This window comes from Saccopteryx leptura, chromosome 1, assembly GCF_036850995.1.
Source record: "Saccopteryx leptura isolate mSacLep1 chromosome 1, mSacLep1_pri_phased_curated, whole genome shotgun sequence".
NCBI lineage: Eukaryota > Metazoa > Chordata > Mammalia > Chiroptera > Emballonuridae > Saccopteryx > Saccopteryx leptura.
In genome coordinates this window covers 16,067,008-16,085,368 of record NC_089503.1, presented here as the reverse complement: position 1 = coordinate 16,085,368, position 18,361 = coordinate 16,067,008, and the positions used below count along the sequence as shown (strand labels likewise).

The 18,361-nt window shown below is 34.3% G+C and overlaps 2 protein-coding genes across 2 annotated transcripts; both read left to right on the top strand.

The window, feature by feature from the left end:
• The first annotated feature begins 7,741 nt into the window (after positions 1-7,741).
• On the top strand, positions 7,742-8,668 carry LOC136388663 (olfactory receptor 5L1-like). Its single transcript, XM_066360486.1, has one exon. The coding sequence runs from the start codon at positions 7,745-7,747 to the stop codon at positions 8,666-8,668; it is 924 nt and encodes a 307-aa protein (XP_066216583.1). The 5' UTR covers positions 7,742-7,744.
• Positions 8,669-14,136: 5,468 nt separating this feature from the next.
• LOC136387941 (olfactory receptor 5L1-like) lies at positions 14,137-17,681 on the top strand. Its single transcript, XM_066360044.1, has 2 exons — positions 14,137-14,155; positions 16,677-17,681. Exon 2 carries the CDS (start codon positions 16,728-16,730, stop codon positions 17,679-17,681), a length of 954 nt encoding a protein of 317 aa, XP_066216141.1. The 5' UTR covers positions 14,137-14,155; positions 16,677-16,727.
• Positions 17,682-18,361: the final 680 nt, after the last annotated feature.

Here is an 18,361-nt window from a genome sequence, read left to right as displayed (position 1 = left end):
TTAGCTAAAAAGGTCTTTCTTAAGGATGAAATGGGGTCTGACCCCTTTTCAGATATGTCTCTTTTTGATGTTTGGTTCTCACTGCTGGAAAAGTCAGTTTAATATGAATTTCCTCAAATCTGTGGGTAATCAAGATAAGGTATGATGCCATGGACAATGCCTTCTTTTCTTTCATCCCCAGGAGTAGAAGGACTGAGAGGGAGTTAATTGGCTAAGGTCACAAAGCTGACAAGAAATAATATAATAGAATTATGAAATTAGTTCAGTTTCACTTTAAATTTAGTTTGTATCTTGAACCTTCTCTCAACATTATAATTTCCTTAAGATGAATAATAATAATAACAATAAAAATCTCTGTTATCCTAATCATCTGTAAAGGCTATTAAATTAAAGTATTTAGAAAATATTTAAAAGACAATGAAATATTTTTATTTATCTTAAATCTCTGTTCAAATACTAATTCAATACTTGTAACTTGCTGAAAATTGCATGTTTTAAATCTGTTATATTTTTTTCATTCTGTTTTGAAGTATATAATAGCTCATTTTATATAATACAGGAATAAGATTAGAGAAGAGGATTTAAATAAAAACACTTGTGTAACCCACTGCTCTGTCCACATACAGACTGAAAAGAATTTTTCCATATTTCTTTCTCCTAAACCTAAAATAAAATGACTATTTGTGAGAAAATGAATCTGTGTTGTTTTTCATAACTAGATAAGTAATTAATTGATTGCAAAGCAAACAACATTTGAAATGTACTAGTTTTGAGGGTTGATTATAGAATTGCCTACTATGCAGCTATGAACCCATGACCACTATTAAAATTTTGTTTATAATATGGTCTAATTTTTTACAGATATGCAGAAAGTGAATATATAGTTAAAAATGTAATACTAATGTAAATACCATCTCATTATTTGTTTTTATTCTATTAAAACATTAAGTTAATAAGGCTACCATTTAACTTAAACTGTATATATTGGGAATTTCAGCTCTTTCAATTTGTTTTGACTAATGTAATGCTATAAACACAGCAAGGGAAATGGAGTCCTTCTCTCCTCGGCCGTGGAAAAGCCCAGGTCCTTGATCCCCAACTCCCATTTATGCAGTTTCTCTGCAGGTGTCAATAGCACCACGTCTGTTCTCCAGGGTGAGGGCAGGGAGGGACTCCTCATCTGGTGTGAAGACTGTGATGTGTAACATAAACCTAGAGCTGCTAATCTGGGGACATCTGCTGATATAACTGAGCCAGAATGAAGTTATTTCAGATGCTTTCCCCTTTGTAACTATAGAAGAAAAAATCATTATATCATTTTCCTAGATTTTCCTGCAGAATTAATAAATTCAGTGAGATTAGAAAATCTTACATAAGGATTTGATTACATGTACCACCTAAATCGCTCAATTCCATAACAGAAGACACAAAACTCACATCCAAGAAGCTCAGAGAGCACAAAGCAGAGAGAAAGAAAAGTTAAAAAAATTGAATACAGGAACCATTGTGCATTTGTCTCTTTACAATGTGGGATTGGAGTACCCACACACATATAGTAAAAAGTTTCTATATAAGTTTTGGTTGCCCCAAACATAAATACCTTCAGTACCTGTTGGTTCCAGGACCATTGTGGGTACCAAAATCTGCAGATGCTAATGTCCGCTGTATAAAATGGCATAGATCAATACATATAGTTGGCATTCTTCCTCTGTAGATTCCAGGATAGGTATTTATTTGGAAAAAAACAGTGTGTAAGCAAAACCACATTGTTCATACTCATGCTGTTCAGGGTCAACTGAGTAATGAACAGGGCTGTTCAACCTCAGCATTGTTGACATTTTGTATTGATAACTTCTGCTGTGAAGTACTATCCTGTGATAGTAGGCTGCTTAGCAGTACCCATAGCCTCTACACATTCGATGCCAGCATCACTGTCTTGTAGTTGTGCCAATCAAAAATATATATTTCATCATTGTCAAGTGTCCGCTGTATGTTTGGTTGTGGGAGGTGGTTTGTGGGATTAGGTTCAAAACCAACTCTTTTTTAGAAAAACTGATCTAACGGGGAAAAAGTAAGCCCTTGTCTAATAAAGGATTTGTACCTAGAATATAGACAGGATTTTAAAGTTAAACAGCACACTTCTCAAGAAATCAAAATAAAAACAAATATAAATAAAATTGTGAAACTAACCAGGTGGCTCAGTGGATAAAGTATTGTCCCTAACTCTGAGGTCCTCGGTTTGAACCCCAGTCAGGACATGTGTGAAAAGCAGTGAGTACAGAACCAAATGGAACACTCAGTGGAACAAAGAGCTGATACTTCTCTCTCTGTCTGTAGTCAATGGAAAAATTAAAAAAGAAAAGAGCAAGAGATATTATAAAATAATTTGAATTGAATACAAGTAAAACATAATCTATAACATTTTAAAAGATGCATTTTATGATCATAAATTACATCTTTTAAAATGTGTATAATTTTGTTAACCAGTGTTACTCCAATAAATTCAATAAAAAGGGGAAAATACATTTTGAAAGAGGGAAATTTAGAGCTTTGAAAGAAAAGAAATATTTCGAAACTAGAACCTTAGATTCCATATTTAGAGACTAGAATAAAAAAGAACTAAAAACAATCAAATGAACAACAACAAAAATCAAATAAAAGGATGGATATAAAGACTAGAGTATAATCCAATAATCCAATAATCCAAAGGTGAAAAACAATATAAAATCAATAAATGTAAATTTTGAAAAGATCAATAAAATGGACAACAATTTATCTGAATTTACAGAGAGAAAATGAAATGACATACTAAGTAATGTGATCGGGGGGAGACGGACCTTGTACATATTGAAATGATTTTAATAAATATTGTAAACAAGTTATGCCAACTAATTAGTCAATTTAGATGATAAGAACAAATACCTAAAATGATAGATTTACCAAAAACTGACAGTAGAAGGAACAGAAAATCTAAACAAATGTATAACAAGAAAATAAATTTGATTTATAATTAAAATATTCTACCCTCTTATCAATATCCAACAGTGTGTTGGTTACCAAGGGTGGGGGGAGGGAGGACATGGGAGGGAGGGAGGGAGAGAGTTAGGGGGAGGGGGAGGGGCACAGAGAACTAGATAGAGGGTGGCGGAGGACAGTCTGACTTTGGGCAAGGGGTTTGCAACATAATTTAATGACAAAATAACCTAGACATGTTTTCTTTGAATATATGTACCCTGATTTATTAATGTCATCCCATTACCATTAATAAAAAATTTATTATAAAGAAAAAAAAAATCCAACACAGGTGACTTTACTGGTTAGTTTAACTAAACATATTTATTAGAAATAATAGCAATTGTTGTTTAACTCATGTCAAAAATGGAGGAGATCTCTTTCCAATTCATGTTATATAGCAAGTCAAAAAAGAAATACAAGGAAAGACAACACAACATAACATCCCTCGCAATTGTAGATAAAGAATGCTTAAAAAGTTACCAAATAAATCTGATAATACACACTAAATATTATAAAAGAATAATAAATCACAACCCACACACATATCACCACCACCAGCACTAATAATTGAATTCATCACAGTCACAGGATATGCAGTCAAAACAGGAAAATAATTTTATTTTTATATAGTTGCAAAATATCTGAATGTGAAATTAAGAAAACAAATTGATTAATAATGGCATGAACGAATACCTAGAAATAAATTTAACAAAAGAACAATACTTAAATCCAAAATTGCAAAACATGGTGTTTGTCCTTGTATAAGGTAGACATATACATCAATGTAATAGCATTGATAATTACAAAATAAACAGATTAACAGTTGATTGATTTTTTGACACAGCTACCATGGGTATTTAATGGGAAAGGATCTTCTTCAATAAATAATATAGAGCAATTGATTATTCATATAAAAAAGGTTGAACTGAAACCTAGACTTCACACCATATATAAACATTAATTCAAAATGGACCATGGATATAAATTTAAGAGCCGAAAGCACCGATATATCTCAGATGAAAGGTTTATGTACATAATATATAAAGAACATTTACAAGTAGAGCATAGAAAGTCAAATAGATAAAATATTTGCATAGATTTTTCAACAAAGAAGAGTGAGTTTAAGGTACCTCAACTAAAAGAGAAACAGAAAAATTAAAAATTGAAGGAAGCTTTCAAAACAGTAGTCCAAGTTATTTCTGCTTCTACACATGCTTTTATATTCATGAAAGTAATACATGTAATATGGGCTGGTGAGGGTTTCTTTTTAGTTTTAAAGGATGTTTGATTTTCAGTCCATTCAAGTTATAATGCAGTGCTTGTACCTCTACCATCTCCTTTGTAAGACAGACCTAGAAATAGTATTTTTTCTCTTGATGGTTATCATGATGATTAAATAATTTAATATTATCTAATATTTAGAATAGGTTCTAACACATAACAAGGGCCTGAGAAGTGCGGACTATTAACAGCTATCTGACCAGCAGGTTATCTCCTTCCCAGTATTTGAAGGGATTCTGATGTGGCTTTAGTCACTGTTCCTTGCTGGAGGTGAGGGAATTTTATAATATTATAAGAAAGAAGGAATTGATAAAAAATATACATGTTATTTTATTATGGAAATGTGATCTGTGATCCACATATATGACAGTAGGATGGAATGTCATATAGCACCATGAAATGTGGAAGGAGAGATGTTTGGTTTTGAACAACTGTTTCTCAAATTAAGACATTTAAAAAATTCTTGATGATATTCTATAGAGATTAATTATGTGTTTTATATCTCATGTAGTTAGTTTGCTTTTACTTTATTTGTATAGCATTAAAGATTAATAATTGGTTTGGAAATTGAGGACCCGTTCCCCAGGGGATAAAATGAGAGTATAAGTCTCTAGCTGTGCACCAGATTCATCCTACCTATTCAGCACGACAGAGGAACTGCCTGTCACTCAGGTTTGTGAGCTACAACTAGGCTCTGGTTACTTGGAAATGGAAATGGCTATCTTTATCCAGAAAACAATTATTTAAAGATACATTTAACTCATATGTCTTCTTTTCTTTTAAATTATTATTTATTGATTGTTTTAGAGAAAAAGAAGGGGGTGAAGAAATATCAATTTGTTGTTCCACTTATCTATGCATTCATTGATTCATTTTTGACTGTAGCTTGACCAAGGATAAAACCTGCAACCTTGGTATATCAGGACACCATGTTAACCAACTGAGGACCTGGACAGGTCACTAATGTGTCTTCTTATTAGAGAATGATTTAATAAACCATATTCCTGTGCACTTACTGTTTCAAAAGTTTTTTGTCTTTCAGTATTGAGAGACAGTAGATGGTAAAATTAGAATAATTTCCTGTGGAACACCAGATTTGATGTAAACAAATGATAGTCTCTCTCTCTCTCTCTCTCATTTCTTTCTACCTTTCTTCACACCAATTTTTGTCATGGTATCTAGCTCTCTAACTGTCACCTTAATTCTGAAGGTCAAATTTATGAGCCCATTAGTTGGTCATGGGGAATCAGGACATGTAGACTTTCTCTGTTGAGTAAATAAGATGAATTACTTTGGTTTGTTTGGATTTATTATAAAATTGTCTCTTATTATCAGCGTAAAACATTAAAAAGAATTGTTTCCAAATTGATTTTTCTGTTTTAACTCTGAGTGGGCAAATGATTCAGTTTTTCTGAGTTAAGTATTGAAAAAACTATGGCTTCAGCGGGTGATTTGTTTTTAATTCTTTAAAATTTCATTACATATATATTTATGACATCATGAGTATACTCCTCTAAGAACGAGGGCAGAGAATACAATTTCTCACATTCCTTATGTCTTTCCTTTTCTTTATTTCCCTGACCCCACAAATGCACAACTTCCCTCATTTTCAACTTCCCCTACAAGAGCTGTACCTTTATTAGAATTGATGAACCTGTGCCTGACCTGTGGTGGCGCAGTGGATAAAGCATTGACCTGGAAATGCTGAGGTCCCCAGTTCGAAACCCTGGGCTTGCCTGGTCAAGGCACATATGGGAGTTGATGCTTCCAGCTCCTCCCCTCTTCTCTCTCTCCTCTCTCTCCCTCTCTGTCTCTCTGCTCTCTAAAAATGAATAAATAAAAAAAAAATTAAAAAAAAAAAAAGAATCGATGAACCTGCATTGACACATTATCATCACCCGAGGTCATAGTCTACCTCAGGGCTCACTCTTGCTGTTGTACGTTTGTCTTTGGACAAATGTATGATGACTTTTATCCACCATTATAATATCGTATAGAGTGGTTTCACTGCCCTTAATATTCTCTATACTTCACCTGTTTATCGCTCTTTCCTCCCAACTTCTGATGCAATTGATCTTTTTACTGTTTCCACAGTTCTGCCTTTTCCTGAAGATCATATAGTTGGAATCTTAGAGTATGTAGCCATTCCAGATTTGCTTCTTTCACTTAGAAATGTGCATTTAAGTTTCTTGCTTGTCTTTTCATGGCTTGAGAGCTTATTTCTGTCAGTGCTGAATCTTATTATCTGGATGGACCACAATGTATTGTATATTAATATTCTTTAAGGACAGATCTGATTGGTAAATCACAGTTATAGAATATACAGTGTAATTACTTCCCCCAGCCAACTACAAGAGAGAAGTACATGAGTTCTAACTTACCTTTTTCTCTATGTGGTTAAAAGATTTATCTTTTAGGGTATGTAATCAAATTGAAGTGATAACATAAGGTATTTCTACCAAATACACTCAGACCTCAACATATACCTTTTATTTAATACACATATACAGCAAATGTACTAGTTATTTAAAGGAAAATAACTATCTTCTCAAAATTATTTCAAATAACAAAACTTTCTGCCTTCTATATATGATAACATACCATAGTTTAACAACTGCTCTAGTTTTTCTCATTGTGAATATTATAAACAATGCTGTAATGTTACTTTGGATACAGTTTTTCACAATTTGTGAATGTAACTAAACATTTCTAATAACAGCTTACTAGGAAAAACCTCATAAATATATCAGATAGCTTTTATTATTGTCAGAGGTAAGGATATATGTTGTTGAATTCCTTTCTAGAAAAATATTTACAAGAGTTGTATCTTTCTTAGTCATTATTAATATTGATCAATAGTATTCTAATCAATTAAGTCACTGTTAATTTGACAAGGAGAAATGATGATGGACTATAGAATATATTTAAAATATTTATTTTATTCTGTGTTATTCTAAATTTAAAGAGTACTGATGAGCCACTAATCTCAAAGAGATCTGTCACACTTCCCAGTGAAAAAACTGTATAGGACCTCACCAGCTGAAATTTTAGACTGACCTAAAAAATTAGTGTATGCAGGATCACAGTAACTGAACAGAATGTGTTACTTTTTTCTGGGACAGGAGTTGATCTCATGTGGCTACAAAGTATATCATTGGATCTATTTCAAAGTCCATCAAAAACACTTATGTTAATTCACTAACTAAATTTATTGTGTTAGATAACAGGAATCCTACATGTTTCTGCTACTTCTTTAAATTTGGTCAGTGGGATCTGCTGACACACTGTACATTTAGAATTGTTTGCTAATTGTATTTCAAATACACAGTAACATCAGTATGAATGTTTCCCTTAAGTTAACATAAATGTGCCATTTTTTCCTCTTATTCCCATTTCAGAACACACACAAAACATATCTTTTGTTTTCCTAACTTGACATGTGGAGGAAATGGGGGAGGAGAACTGCACCATTGTGACAGAGTTCATCCTTCTTGGATTATCAGATGTCCCTGAGTTGAAAGTCTTTCTCTCCCTGCTGTTTCTTCTCATATATGGAGTCACATTTTCGGCCAACCTGGGCATGATCGCACTGATTCACATCAGCTCTCGACTTCACACCCCCATGTACTTTTTTCTCAGTCACCTGTCCTTTGTGGATTTCTGTTACTCTATGGTCATTGTGCCAAAGATACTGTTTAATATTTTCAGCAAGGATAAGACCATCTCTTTCCTCGGATGCATGATACAATTCTACATGTTTTGCACATGTGCAATCACTGATGTGTTTCTGCTGGCCATGATGGCCTATGACCGCTTCTTGGCCATATGTAGCCCACTGCTATACATGGTGACCATGTCCCAGAAACTCCAAATACTGCTGGTTTCTTGCTGCTACTTATGTGGGACTGTGTGTTCTCTGATCCACTTGTGTTTAGCCCTTGATATTCCATCCTACAGATCAAATGTGATTAATCATTTCTTTTGTGACCTACTCCCGATTCTTAGTCTTGCTTGCTATGATGTTTCCTTAAATGAACTCATGGTATTCACTGTAGCCACTTTCAATGAGATCATCACCATTGTGATCATCTTTACCTCCTACTTGTTTATTCTCATCACCATCCTCAGGATGCGCTCCGCAGAGGGAAGGCGCAAAGCCTTCTCCACCTGTGCCTCCCACCTCACAGCCATCATTGTCTTACAGGGAACAATCCTTTTCACTTACTGCCGGCCCAGTTCTTTCAACAGCGTGGATACTGACAAGGTGGCTTCAGTGTTTTACACGGTAGTGATCCCCATGCTGAACCCTCTGATCTACAGCTTGAGGAACAAAGACGTGAAAGAAGCTCTCAAGAAAGTTTTGGGGTCCTGATTAACATTTTGAGATGTTTTTTCTTAGCTAGATTCAGTGTTTCATTAGACACATTAAAGAGGGCTTATTGGGGTGCATGTTAAGGAAAAGTAAAATTGGGAAAGATTTTACATGCTAGGGATCTATGCATATTTTTTTGTTTTCCATATTTCTGTCATATTAAAGCCACTTGACCTTCCCATCTGACTGTGGTCACTATTAGCATAGTACCCTCATCTGAATTTCTTTTGCATCCCAGCACTAGTCCTGCAGTGGATATTAACAGGATGAGCTCTGTGTGCTATGTATTGATTATGCCTATATTGAACTCCCTAATTTACAGTCTAAAAAACAAATATGTCAAATATATCTTTTTGGAAGTGATTAGCTAAGAAAATCTTTCTTAAGGAAGAAATGGGGCCTGACCTCTTTTCTCAAATGTCTATTTTTGATGTTTGGTTCTAACTGTTGGAAAAGTCAGTTTAATATGAATTTCCCCAAATCTGTGGGTAATCAAGATAAGGTATGATGCCAAGGGCAATGCCTTCTTTTCTTTCAGCCTCAGGAGTGGAAGGACTGAGAGGGAGATAACTGGCAAAGGCCACAGAGCTGACAAGTAAATAATATAGTAGAATTCTTAAGTCAGGTCAGTTCTACTTCAAATCCAGTTTTTATCTTCAACCTTCTCCCATCATTATAATTTTCTTAAGATAAATAAGAATAATAACAATAAAAATCTCTGTTATCCTAACCATCTGTAAAGGCTATTAAGTAAAAGTATTTAGAAAATATTTAAAAGATAATGAAATATTTTATTTATCTTAAATCTCTGTTCAAACAGTAATGCAAGACTAGTAAATTGCTGAAAATTGCAGGTTTTTAATGTGTTTTTTTATTTTCATGCTGTTTTGAAGTATATAATAGCTCATTTTATATAATACAGGAATAAGATTAGAGAAGAGGATTTAAATAAAAACACTTGTGTAACCCATTACTCTGTCCACATTCAAACTGAAAAGAGTATTTTCTTGTTTCTTTTTTGACAGCAACCTAAAATAAAATGACTATTTGTGATAAACTGAACCTGTGTTGTTTTTAATAACGGAATAATAATTAATTGATTACAGTGCAAACATTTGAAGTTTATTAGTTTTTGGATAGATTAGAGGATTGTCTAGTATGCACCTATTAAGCCATGACCACTATTAAAATTTTGTTTAAAATATGGTCCAGTTTTTTTCCACAGATACACAGAAAGTGAATATAAATATTTAAACAATGGAATGCTGATGTAAATATGTAAGTACTATCTCATTATTTGTTTTTATTCTATTAAAACATTACATTAATAAGGCTACCATTTAACTTAAACTGTATCTATTGGGAATTTCAGCTCTTCCAATTTGTTTTGACTAGTGTAATGCTATAAACACAGCAAGGGAAATGGAGTCCTTCTCTCCTTGGCCGTGGAAAAGCCCAGGTCCTTGATCCCCAACTCCCATTTATGCAGTTTCTCTGCAGGTGTCAATAGCACCACGTCTGTTCTCCAGGGTGAGGGCAGGGAGGGACTCCTCATCTGGTGTGAAGACTGTGACGTGTAACATAAACCTAGAGCTGCTAATATGGGGACATCTGCTGATATAACTGAGCCAGAATGAAGTTATTTCAAATGCTTTCAACTTGGTAACTATAGAAGAAAAAAAATCATTCTTTCATTTTCCTAGATTTTTTCTTGGAGAATTCATAAATTCAGTGAGAATGTCTTACATGAGGATTTGATTACATGTGCCATCTAAATCACTCAACTTCATAACAGAAGACACGAAAATCAGATCCAAGAAGATCAGAGAGCACAAAGCAGAGAGAAAGACAAGTTAAAAAAATTGAATAAAGGAACTATTGTGCATTTGACCCTTGACAATGTGGGATTGAAGTACCCACATACATAAAGTGAAAAATTTGCATATAAGTTTTGGTTCCCCCCAAATGTAAATACTTTCAGTACCTTTTGGTTCCAGGACCCTTGTGGGGACCAAAATCTGCAAATGCTAACTAAGGTCCCCTGTATAAAATGGCATAGATCAATGCATATAGTTGGCACTTTTCCTCTGTAGATTCGGGACAGGTATTTGTTTAGAAAAAACCTGTGTGTAAGCACAACCACACTGTTCATACCCATGCTGTTCAGGGTCAACTGAGTAATGAACAGGGCTGTTCAACCTCAGCATTGCTGACATTTTGTATTGATAACTTCTGCTGTGAAGTACTATCCTGTGCATAGTAGGCTGCTTAGCAGTACCCATAGCCTCTACACATTAGATGCCAGCATTGCTGCCTTATAGTTGTGCTAATCAAAAATATTTTATCGTTGTCAAGTGTCCGCTGTGTGTTTGGTTGAGGGAGGTGGTTGGTGGGATTAGGTTCAAAACCAACTCTTTTTTAGAAAAACTGATCTAACGGGGAAAAAGTAAGCACTTGTCTGATAAAGGATTTGTATCCAGAATATAGACATTTTATAGTTAAACAGCACACTTTCAAAGTAATCAAAGTAAAAGGAACATAAATAAAATTGTGGAACTGACCAGGTGGCTCAGCGGATAAAGCATTGTCCCCACCTGTGAGGTCCTGGGTTCAATCTCCAGTCAGGTCATGTTTGAAAAGCAGTGAGTACAGAACCAAATGGAACAACTCAGTAGATCAGTGAGTTGATGCTTCTCTCTCTCTCTCTCAGTCCCCTCCTCTCTCTCTCTCTCTCTCTCCTTCTCTCTCTGAAGTCAATGGAAAAAATTAAAAAAGAAAAGAGCAAGAGAAATTATAAAATAATTTGAATTGAATGCAAGTAAAACCTAATCTACAACTTTTTTTTTTTTTTTTTTTTTTTACGGAGACAGAGGGAGAGACTCAGAGACAGGGACAGACAGACAGGAATGGAGAGATGAGAAGCATCAATCATTAGTTTTTCGTTGCGCGTTGCAACACCTTAGTTGTTCATTGATTGCTTTCTCATATGTGCTTTGACTGCGAGCCTTCAGCAGACCGAGTAACCCCTTGCTGGAGCCAGCGACCTTGGGCTCAAGCTGGTGAGCATTGCTTAAACCAGGTGAGCCCACGCTCAAGTTGGCGACCTCGGGATCTCGAACCTGGGTCTTCCACATCCCACTCCAACACTCTATCCACTGCGCCACTGCCTGGTCAAACTCTACAACATTTTAAAAGATGCATTTTATGATCATAGATTATATCTTTTAAAATGTGTATAATTTTGTTAACCAGTGTTACTCCAATAAATTCAATAAAAAAGGGAAAATACATTTTGAAAGGGGGAAATTTAGAGCTTTGAAAGAAAAGAAATATTTAGAAACTAGAACCTTAGATTCCATATTTAGAGACTAGAATAAAAAAGAACTAAAAATAATCAAATGAACAACAACAAAAATCAAATAAAAGAACGGATATAAAGACTAGAGTATAATCCAATAATCCAATAATACAAAGGTGAAAACCAATATAAAATCAATAAATGTAAATTTTGAAAAGATCAATAAAATGGACAACAATTTATCTGAATTTACAGAGAAAAAATGAAATGACATACTAAGTAACATGATCAGGGGAGACGGACCTTGTACATATTGAAATGATTTTAATAAATATTGTAAACAAGTTATGCCAACTAATTAGTCAACTTAGATGATAAGAACAAATACCTAAAATGATAGATTTACCAAAAACTGACAGTAGAAGAAACATAAAATCTAAACAAATGTATAACAAGAAAATAAACTTGATTTATAATTAAAATATTCTATCATCTTATCAACATCCAACACAGATGACTTCACTGGTTAGTTTAACTAGACATATTTATTAGAAATAATAGCAATTGTTGTTTAACTCATGTCAAAAATGGAGGAGATCTCTTTCCAATTCATGTTATTTAGCAAGTGTTAACCTGATACCAAAGTAAAAAAAAAATACAAGAAAAGACAACACAACATAACATCTTTCGCAATTGTAGATAAAGAATGCTTAAAAAGTTATCAAATAAATCTGATAATACACACTAAATATTATAAAAGAACAATAAAAAACTACCCACACACACACCACCACCACCAGCACTAATAATTGAATTCATCACCATCACAGGATATACAGTAAAATAGAAAAACAATTTTATTTTTATATAGTTGCAAAATATCTGAATGTGAAATTAAGAAAACATCTTGATTAATAATGACATGAACAAATACTTAGAAATAAATTTAACAAAAGAACAATAGTTAAATCCAAAATTGCAAAACATGGTGTTTGTCCTTATATAAGGTAGACATATAAATCAATGTAATAGCATTGATAATTACAAAATAAACAGATTAACAGTTGATTGATTTTTAACACAGCTACCAAGGCTATTAAATGGGAAGAACCCTCTTTTCAATAAATGATAAAAAGCAATTGGTTATTCATATAAAAAAGGTTGAACTGAAACCTAGACTTCACACCATATATAAACATTAACTCAATATGGACCATGGTTATAAACTTAAGAGCAAAAAGCACCGATATATCTCAGGTGAAAGGTTTATGTCCATAATATATATATAAAGGACATTTACAAGTAGAGCATAGGAAGTCAAATAGATAAAATATTTGCATGGACATTTCACCAAAGAAGAGTGAGTTTAAGGTGCCTCAACTAAAAGAGAAACAGAAAAATTAAAAATTAAAGACAGCCTTCAAAACAACAGTAGTCCAAGTTATTTCTGCTTTGACTTATGCATGAAATTAATACATAAAATATGGGCTGGTGAGGGTTTCTTTTTAGTTGTGAAGGATGTTTGATTTTCAGTCCATTCAAGTTATAATGCAGTGCTTGTACCTCTACCATCTCCTTTGTAAGACAGACCTAGAGATAGCATTTTTTTCTCTTGATGGTTATCATGATGATTAAGTAATTTAATATTATCTAATATTTAGAATAGGTTCTAACACATAACAAGGGCCTGAGAAGTGTGGACTATTAATAGCTATCTGACCAGCAGGTTACCTCCTTCCCAGTATTTGAAGGGATTCTGATGTGGCTTTAGTCACTGTTCCTTGCTGCAGTTCAGGGGATTTTGTAATATTATAAGAAAGAAGGAATTAATAAAAATATACATGTTATTTTATTATGGAAATGTGATCTGTGACCCACATATATGCCAGTAGGATGGAATGCCATGTAGCACCATAAAATGTGGAGGGAGAGATGTTTGGTTTTGAACTGTTTCTCAAATTAAAACATTAAAAAAATTCTTGATGATATTCTATAGAGATTAATTATGTGTTTTATACCTCATGTAGTTAGTTTGGTTTTACCTTATTTTTATAGCATTAGAGATTAATAATTGACTTGGAACTTAGGGGACCCGTTCCCCAGGGGATAAAATTAGAGTATAAGTCTCTAGCTGTGCACCATATTCATCCTACCTATTCAGCACCACAGAGGAACTGCCTGTCACTCAGGTTTGTGAGCTACAACTAGGCTCTGGTTACTTGGAAATGGAAATGGCTATATTTATCCAGAAAACAATTATTTAAAGATACGTTTAACTCATATGTTTTCTTTTCTTTTAAATTTTTATTTATTGATTGTTTTAGAGAAAAAGAAGGGGGTGAAGAAATATCAATTTGTTGTTCCACTTATCTATGCATTCATTGATTCATTTTTGACTGTAGCGTGACCAAGGATAAAACCTGCAACCTTAGTATATCAGGACACCATGTTAACCAACTGAGGACCTGGCCAGGTCACTCATGTGTCTTCTAATTAGAGAATGATTTAATTAACCATAATCCTGTGCACTTGCTATTTCAAATGTTTTTTGTCTTTCAGTATTGAGAGACAGTAGATGGTAAAATTAGAATAATTTCCTGTGGAACACCAGATTTGATATAAACAAATGATAGTCTCTCTCTCTCTCTCTCTCTCTCTCTCTCTCTCTCTCATTTCTTTCTACCTTTCTTCACACCAATTTTTGTCATGGTATCTAGCTCTCTTACTGTCACCCTAATTCTGAGGGTTAAATTTATGAGCCCACTAGTTGGTCATGGGGAATCAGGACATGTCGACTTTCTCTGCTGAGTAAATAAGATGAATTATTTTGATTTGTTTGGGTTTATTAAAAAATTGTTTCTTATTATCAGCCTAAAACGTTAAGAAGAAGTGTTTCCAAGTTGATTTTTCTGTATTAACTCTGAGTGGGAAAATAATGCAGTTTTTCTGAGTTAAGTAATGAGAAAACTATGGCTTCAGCAGGTGATTTGTTTTTAATTCTTTAAAATTTCATTACATATATATTTATGACATCATGAGTATACTCCTCTAAGAACGAGGGCAGAGAATACAATTTCTCACATTCCTTATGTCTTTCCTTTTCTTTATATCCCTGCCCCCACAAATGCACAGCTTCCCTCATTATCAACTTCCCTTACGAGAGCGGTACCTTTATTAGAATTGATTAACGTGCATTGACACATTATTATCCCCCGAGGTCCATAGTCTACCTCAGGGCTCACTCTTGCTGTTGTACATTTCATGTCTTTGGACAAATGTATGATGACTTTTATCCACCATTATTGTATCATATAGAGTGGTTTCACTGCCCTTAATATTCTCTATACTTCACCTGTTTATAGCTCTTTCCCCCCTCCCCAATTTCTGATGCAATTGATCTTTTTACTGTTTCCACAGTTCTGCCTTTTCCTGAAGATCATATAGTTGGAATCTTAGAGTATGTAGCCATTCCAGATTTGCTTCTTTCACTTAGAAATGTGCATTTAAGTTTCTTGCTTGTCTTTTCATGGCTTGAGAGCTTATTTCTGTCAGTGCTGAATCTTATTATCTGGATGGACCACAATGTATTGTATATTAATATTCTTTAAGGACAGATCTGATTGGTAAATCACAGTTATAGAATATACAGTGTAATTACTTCCCCCAGCCAACTACAAGAGAGAAGTACATGAGTTCTAACTTACCTTTTTCTCTATGTGGTTAAAAGATTTATCTTTTAGGGTATGTAATCAAATTGAAGTGATAACATAAGGTATTTCTACCAAATACACTCAGACCTCAACATATACCTTTTATTTAATACACATATACAGCAAATGTACTAGTTATTTAAAAGAAAATAACTATCTTCTCAAAATTATTTCAAATAACAAAACTTTCTGCTTTATATATAATATAGCATAGTTTAACAACTGCCCTAGTTTTTCTCATTATGAATATTATAAACAATGCTGTAATGTTACCTTGGATAGTTTTTCACAATTTGTGAATGTAACTAAACATTTCTAATAACAACTTACTAGGAAAAACCTCATAAATATATCAGATAGCTTTGATTATTGTCAGAGGTAAGGATATATGTTGTCAAATTGTTTTCTAGAAAAATTTTTACAAGAGTTGTATCTTTCTGATTCATTTCAATATTGATCAATAGTATTCTATTCAATTAAGTCACTGTTAATTTGACAAGTAGAAATGATGATGGACTATAGTATATATTTAAAATATTTTTTTATTCAGTTTTGTTCTAAATTTGAAGAGTACTGATGAGCCACTAACCTCAAGGAGACCTGTCACACTTTCCAGGGAGAAAACTGTATAGGACCCCACCGGCTGAAATTTTAGACTGACCTAAAAAATTAGTGTATGCAAGATCACAGTAACTTAGCAGAATGTGTTACATTTTTCTGGGATAGAAGTTGATCTCGTGTGGCTACAAAGTATATCATTGGATCTATTTCAAAGTCCATCAGAAACACTTATGTTAACTCACTAACTCAATTTATTGTGTTAGATAACAGGAATCATACATGTTTCTGCTACTTCTTTAACTTTGGTCCGTGGGATCTGCTGACACTGTACATTTAGAATTGTTTGCCAATTGTATTTCAAATACACAAAAACATCAGTATGAAAGTTTCTCTTAAGTTAACATAAATGTGCCATTTTTTCCTCTTATTCCCATTTCAGAACACACACAAAACATATCTTTTGTTTTTCTAAACTTGACATGTGGTGGCAATGGGGGAGGAGAACTGCACCACTGTGACAGAGTTCATCCTTCTTGGATTATCAGATGTCCCTGAGTTGAAAGTCTTTCTCTCCCTCCTGTTCCTTCTCATATATGGAGTTACACTTTCGGCTAACCTGGGCATGATCACACTGATTCACATCAGCTCTCGACTTCACACCCCCATGTACTTTTTTCTCAGTCACCTGTCATTTGTGGATTTCTGCTACTCTACGGTCATTGTGCCAAAGATGCTGTTCAATATCTTCAGCAAGGATAAGACCATCTCCTTCCTCGGATGCATGATACAATTCTACATGTTTTGCACATGTGTAATCACTGATGTGTTTCTGCTGGCCATGATGGCCTATGACCGCTTCTTGGCCATATGTAGCCCACTGCTATACATGGTGACCATGTCCCGCAAGCTCCAAATACTGCTGGTCTCTGGCTGCTACATCAGTGGGACTGTGTGTTCTCTGATCCACTTGTGTTTAGCTCTTGAGATTCCATCCTACAGATCAAATGTGATTAACCACTTCTTTTGTGATCTACCCCCGATTCTTAATCTTGCTTGCTATGATGTTTCCTTAAATGAACTCATGGTTTTCATTGTGGCCACTTTCAATGAGATCATCACCATTGTGATCATCTTTACCTCCTACTTGTTTATTCTCATCACCATCCTCAGGATGCGCTCCGCAGAGGGAAGGCGCAAAGCCTTCTCCACCTGTGCCTCCCACCTCACAGCCATCATTGTCTTACAGGGAACAATCCTTTTCACGTACTGCCGGCCCGGTTCTGGCAACAGCGTGGATACTGACAAGATGGCTTCAGTATTTTACACGGTAGTGATCCCCATGCTAAACCCCCTGATCTACAGCTTGAGGAACAAAGATGTGAAAGAAGCTCTCAAGAAAGTGTTGGAGTCCAGATTAACTCTGAGATGCTCTGTTCTTAGCTGAATTCAGGGTTTTATTAGACACTTTAAAGAGGGCTTATTGGGGTGCATGTTAAGGAAAAGTAAAATTGGGAAAGGTTTTACATGATAGGGATCTATGCATGATTTTCTGTTTTCTATATTTCTGCCGTATTAAAGCCACTTGAGCTCCTATCTGACTGTGGTCACTATTAGCTTGGTACCCTCATCTGCTTTTCTTTGCATCCCAGCACTGGTCATGCACTGGATATTCACAAGGTGACCTCTGTGTGCTACATATTAATTATGCCTATATTGAACTCCCTAATTTACAGTCTAGAAAACAGATATGTCAAACATATCTTTTTGGAAAGTGATTAGCTAAAAAGGTCTTTCTTAAGGATGAAATGGGGTCTGACCCCTTTTCAGATATGTCTCTTTTTGATGTTTGGTTCTCACTGCTGGAAAAGTCAGTTTAATATGAATTTCCTCAAATCTGTGGGTAATCAAGATAAGGTATGATGCCATGGACAATGCCTTCTTTTCTTTCATCCCCAGGAGTAGAAGGACTGAGAGGGAGTTAATTGGCTAAGGTCACAAAGCTGACAAGAAATAATATAATAGAATTATAAAATTAGCTCAGTTTCACTTCAAATTTAGTTTTTATCTTGAACCTTCTCCCGTCATTATAATTTCCTTAAGATAAATAATAATAATAACAATAAA

What these genes read in the sequence shown, in the direction of transcription:
- LOC136388663 (XM_066360486.1), top strand. Translation starts at nt 7,745, where the DNA reads ATGGGGGAGGAGAACTGCACCATTGTGACAGAGTTCATCCTTCTTGGA.
- LOC136387941 (XM_066360044.1), top strand. Translation starts at nt 16,728, where the DNA reads ATGGGGGAGGAGAACTGCACCACTGTGACAGAGTTCATCCTTCTTGGA.